At 33.9% G+C, this 6189-nt stretch overlaps 1 protein-coding gene across 1 annotated transcript; it reads right to left on the minus strand.

Annotated features, from left to right (window-relative positions):
• Positions 1 to 649: 649 nt before the first annotated feature.
• LOC106716200 (filamin A-interacting protein 1-like) lies at positions 650 to 5737 on the minus strand. The gene is made up of 12 exons (XM_045683882.1): positions 5604 to 5737; positions 5173 to 5295; positions 4732 to 4831; positions 4407 to 4504; positions 3749 to 3888; positions 3222 to 3396; positions 2775 to 2957; positions 2396 to 2546; positions 2029 to 2200; positions 1661 to 1793; positions 1177 to 1301; positions 650 to 845 (listed from the first exon to the last, which is right to left on the minus strand). Exons 1-12 carry the CDS (start codon positions 5694 to 5696, stop codon positions 650 to 652), a joined length of 1689 nt encoding a protein of 562 aa, XP_045539838.1. The 5' UTR covers positions 5697 to 5737.
• Between the last annotated feature and the right edge of the window lie 452 nt (positions 5738 to 6189).

The raw sequence follows: 6189 nt of genomic DNA on the forward strand, positions 1-6189 counted from the left end.
AGCCCTGGTACTTTCATTATGCCTTCGGTAATCATTGTTGTGGGCCTAGCACGAATATTTGCGGCAATCGACATCGTATTATGAATGTATCATAATTGACATGTCAAAGCGAATTGATGGTGTACGATTAATGTGGTTTTTGATTAGTGATGGCCTGATAGGTTGTTGTTTTATGTTCGGGTGAATGAACTTTCATGCAAAACAACTTGAAATTGACTGCATTGTTGCTACGTAGAAGTGTTTGTGAAAAATTTAAAAATTCTGCCAAAATAGAAAAGACACTTTTGATGTAGATAGTTAAAATTCCTAGTAAATACTCTTTTCAAATAACATGAAGGATGATAAATCTTACTAATATTATAAATGCGAATGTTTAGATGGATGGACGGATGTTTCTTGAAAGGTATCTCCTGTACGGCTCAACGAATCTTGGTGAAATTTGGCACAGATGTAGAACATAGTCTGGAAGAAGAAAAATGCTATTAATTAGGTATTTTTTTAATGCCGCGCGGACAGAGTCGTCGACAGCTATACTTCCTATTTCTAGGCTGTGTACTGATGGCATATTAAAATTGAAACATTTTAATTAAAGAATAACAGCACAGATCTTAGAGTAGTAGAATAAACTCTAAGTTTATAACTATAAAGTTCAATTTTGCATATATCTTCGAGCTAGTATAACACGACTGCGTGGCACTTTGCACTCCGTCAATGGATGTATACGGTCACTCCTAACGAAAGCAGGATCAGAAGACAATTCTGTTATTGCTGATAACACTTCGTCTTCTTCTAATGGTGCCTCAAGCTCTTCTGGTACTCGTGACATCCATCTCGCTTCCACGCACCTGAATAAAAAAAAATTAAAAATCGGTTTCTAAGACCTCTGGATAGTGAAAACAATGAGATTATTACCATCATGCATAATACTATCCATCATACTACACCTATGATGGTTGGTGTTATGCTTAAGCTATCAAGTACTTATATTTGATGATTAGTAATTTCTGAGTTTGCGTGCTTGTTTCCTAACTATAAATTTCTACTTCCGACAATTAATGTAAACCATATTTTGATCTATTCTCTTCCTATCCATGTAAAGGTATTGACAGGGTAGTGGATCCCAACTCACGTGGATCTATGTCTGTTGTGATGTTTTTTATCTACCATTGAACTTACGAAGGGCAAGGATCAGCGGGGACCATGTAGTTGATTGGCACCGCTGACCAGAACTTTGGCAGCTCTGAATGTACTGTATACGTCCTTAGACGTGATGTACCGTGGTGCTTTTGGACGTGGCGTTCCTGTTAACATGAATTAAAATATAAAACTTTCTCTTCCCATTAATTTCTTATATGGAAAAGATGGTAACTGGACTCGAGAGGTGAGGACTAATAAGAAGATTGTACCTTCCGTCTTCTGCAGAAGGTAGAGAGGCTTTTCATTTATGCTTTTACAATTATTAAATTTGAGGATGATTGATCAATGAAAGGTATAGAATTTTAAGAAACAATTGATATCTCAGGTACTTATTGGTTTAATGCAAAGAGAAGTCAATGTATGAATACAAAAATATTTACCTCACTGATATGTCGCTAAAAAGACGTAGTTAAATTTAATCTCTGATTCTAATCATAGTGCTAAAAATAGTTGATATACTAACATAATAAAATGCAGTATGAATCAGTTCCTTGATTCTGTCCGTGATAAGGCAGAAAGTTAAATTGAGACAGTGGAACGAAGGATGCTTATCTCCTAACAGATTATGGAATGGTTCCAACGAACAATCCAGCATTCTGAAAGTGGAAATGGTCTAATTTTCACTCAGCTCAGATAATGTTAGCTTAGTGTAATTATTTTCAGCAACTATAGCTCTTAATCTTACATTAATTTAATGTTTAACTTTTAGTTTATTTTTTACCAGACTGACTCAAACGGAAAGGCAATGTAGCATAAAGGACCGAACTAATTTTGACTAGTGGGATGTCAGTTAAGATTTTTTTCTTTTTAATTCTCAAATATATTTATTACTTGAATATTTCATAAACTTTCTCCATCGAGTCGTTCAACTGTTGCGTTTGTATTTCTAAATTCTCTCTAAGCCTTTGCGTTATCTTTGATTTCTGTTCTAATTCTTCTCGTAGGACCTTCAGTTTTTTGTTTTGCCTTTCTTCCATCATTGCAATCCAATCTTTACGATCCTCTGAAAGTAAGACCCAAAGAGTATGTAATGTACTATCGTAGTTTCTCTGGTTCTAAATCTGGAGTCAAAATATCTTTAAGTTTATCTTCCTGTCTTGGCGCGCTAGGTTTATAAACCTTATTATTTTGGTTGAATTTAATATGTTTAAGAATGTTAAAAAATAAAAAGATGTGTAAAGTTTAAATTAGAAGTTACCTAAATTTTGTCGTATCCGTTGCAGATCACGTCCCAGCACTTCGTTCTCGGCGCAATACTCTGTCAGCATTTTGTAAACTGAGAAGTTCTTTTGCTCAGTATGCTGGAAACCCTCTATAATTTTATTTATGTCCAACTCTTGAGTGTATGCCTGAAGAAAAATACCTAATTAATAATGTGACAATTATTATATGAAGATAGTGACGTACGTAGTGATAATATAAATGGAAAAATTTGGATACATGCATGAATGCAAGTTTGATTCCATGTAATTATAGAATGACTGAATACACTGGATGAAATATGGAACAGGAATACAGGAACTACATAGTTTCTTTGATTCGACAACTAGTATTAAGATATGTGGAAATTGAATTACATTTATATCATCGAGTATTTTAATATGTGCGGTATATTTTTCTTTAACTTGTTTCTCTCTAGCAAGTCTCCGTTCTTCCACTCTCTTTTCTTCTTTAGCATTGATCCTGATAACTCCCTTTTTTGACAGGAAATTATATAATTTCATTTCATGATCGAATGATTTTTGTAAATCTCTCATTTCCTGAAATAAATAGTTTCAACAATTTCAAAAAACATTAAATATTCTTGAATGATTGTTACATCTGTGCGATATTTTAAAGTAATCCATTTCGTCCAATTTAACCGATCAACAACTCAATACCAGCCAGAAAACGTGATTTATTGTTTAGAGGATGATCCAATAATTTTTATATAAAGTAATTAAAATATTGTACAGACTGATTATAGGATAGTACATTGATTCTGGCTGTTGGTAAGCCTGTTAGTCTATTTAAAAGGAACTAACCTGTACTTGCAATAGTTGATCCATACGACCTTTCTCCTGTACCGATTTCAGTTTGGTACACCACTCGTCTCTCTGGTCGTAAGCTAATGTTGAAGACTCGAAGAGATCTGTCAGAAACTTCTTGCCTTTAGTCAGAGCGTTTAACATCTTGTCCCACGCTTGGTTGAAGATTGCTCTGAGAGAACAGAAATATAGAATAATGTCAGAAGAAAATAAAAATCAATGTAAGTCCTATATTAGAGTCATTTGTTTAAATCTAGTGTCATTTGTTTTCATGATTGAGATTTGTGTAAAACTCATTGGCGTTTTATTCCTTCTGTTAGGAAAAAGAACTTAATATAGAGTCAAATATTGTATTTATTATAGGTTAGAACTTTTTCGATGCCAACTTATCTAGAGTCCGTAGATTTCGATGTCTTTTATTAAGGAAAGACTATCTAGTTTACTCTAAGACTTTGATTAGTACCATTTTGATATTCTAGTCTCTTATTGGTTTGTCTATGGTGTAAAAATGTGTTTTAAAATACCTATCTTTGAGTACATGTTCAATCTCAGTTCTAATCTTCTTGTTCTCACATTGTATTGCGTTGAATCTCAGCATTGCTGCTTCTAATTTGTTCTCCGTTCTTTTGAGACGTTGTTCACTTGTCACTCGTCTTTCTTCCAGCTGCAAAAAAAACACTATGGTCATAATGAATTGATGCGTCTATGTTATGTTATAGTAAAGGGTTTATGTGTTTTTTAAAATACTAGGTAAGGGATAACAATAGGTGATAACATAAGTGTCACTGCAGCCGCAAACCACACTTGGATTCTTAAAGATGCCATGTGTAGATAGTTATTTTCAGCTTTGAGTAACTTTTTCAGGTTGTTCTTCGATATAGGCCTCTAGTTTTTTCAACATTTCTCTGTCCCGAGTTAATCTTTTCCATCTCTTCGGTAGGTCATCTTCCCATCTCTTAATTAGACGTACTCTCTGGTCTTTTGCTGAATAGTAGTCACTTAACGGCAGAGCAGCTTACTCGTTTGCCATTAAAATAGTATAAAAAAAACTCTACTTTTTTATTGTAGTTTATAATCTTTTGATTTAGCATTTCTTTTGTTATATAAATTAGAACTTTATCTTGTGATGTTACTGAAAATGTTTATGAAGTTTTTAAAACAATTTCAAAGTAATCAGCATACTTTTCCCATAGTAGAATTCACTAAACGTTTAAGACGTAACGTCTGTTTGTTATTCCTCTGCAGCAAACCTTCTAATTGGTCCATCAGAATTATTCCATCTGAAACAAAGAAATCTTTCATCATTAACAAACAATAGATAATAAAAAAAACAAGAACCCGACTAATGTATGTATGGAGATTTGTATACCGAATTAAGTCGTTAAAATACAATTTAGGTAAGTTGACACTCAGTGAGGATTTCCTTCATTAAATCTACACTATGGGTTGATAAGTGTACACACTAAGTGGGGCCTGTACGCTTATATAAATTAAAATAAAATCTTACTTTCACATTCAGTATCTGTCTTCTCGCGTAACAAAATACTATCAAGAACTTCCTTTTTAGTTTTATCTTCTAGTTTTCTATTAGCACCGGATCTGGCGATCTAAAAAAGATCAAATTTTAATAATCAGCTATCGCCCGCAACACTGTCCGTGCGGAATTAAAAACATAACTTAATATGTTCCTATGTGTTTTACCAGAATATATTTTATATCTGTGCCAAATTTTATCCAGATCCGTTGAACCGATCTGAAGATACTTTCAAACATCCATCCATCCATCTATTGCATTAATATTAGTAAGATTGTAAATTACTACGAACGCATGATACAACCGTGTATTTCTAATGCTTAAACTACTGTATAAAAATATATTTAAAAGAAGAATAAGAGAGATAACAATATGTTTGTTGTTTAATTATTTCTGTAATGTAACCTCACATACTTTAAGGTCTGTAGAAACGTTAATGTATTCCTTCTTCAATCTTCTTAGTAGATCTTCCTGTCTCCGGAACATCGGGTGAACGCCTTTCACACGATTCGATCTGTCAGCTTGTATCATACGAAACTGTAATAAACAGAAACCGTGATATTAATTCGTAATTCAGAAAATAATAGGAGATGACTTAACAAAGGAATATTTTATTAAAAGTTACTCAAGATTAATTTGTTCTTAAAAATATAATTCTAATATATAAAATTCTCGTGTCGCGGTGTTTGTGGTTAAACTCCTCCGAAACGGCTTCACCGATTTTCATGAAATTTTGTGAGCATATTCAGTAGGTCTGAGAATTGGCCAACATCTATTTTTCATACCTCCCCTCCATTTAGCTAGCATTGTCGCGGGCGACAGCTAGTTTTCTATAAAACCATTACCTGTCTCTGCAATCGTAAATGGTCATCTTCCATCTTCTTTAGAACTTCCAGATCATTTGCTTGTTCATTGCTGACGCTCGGCTGCACTTCCATGATTTTATAAAGAAAATATTTATCTAGAAAAAAGTGAATGTAAAATTTTTATATCAATATCTCAGCTTTGTCTGAGCCAACGGGATACGATATTGTTGAGACTGACAGCTTGTTCACATTTGTCGTTTGGTACGTCCGATAAAATATAATGCACACTGATGGCTGAACATTTAAAATGTTATCTCCATTTATTCGACACCTTTTTTTATCGGAAACAACGTAAAGTGTCGGGCGTTTTCCGGTCTATGTCCGTGTAAACATTGTGACATAGGATATTTCTTGTTTTGCATCCCCTTCCCCGTCAAGTCTACGTCCTCAACCTGTCATATCCTTAATCAAAGAGTGGGAAGAGAAAGAAGCTTAGAATTAATTGTGCTCCGGCATACACACTTATAAGATCAAAGGTGGAATTACTTCCACTTGACGCGTGTCTTCTGCATGGTCGTGGTATTCGTGTAACATACTGTGCAGTCTCTACCATGCTTAAATGCAT

Source organism: Papilio machaon, chromosome 24 (assembly GCF_912999745.1).
Source record: "Papilio machaon chromosome 24, ilPapMach1.1, whole genome shotgun sequence".
In the NCBI taxonomy this organism is placed as follows: Eukaryota; Metazoa; Arthropoda; class Insecta; order Lepidoptera; family Papilionidae; genus Papilio; species Papilio machaon.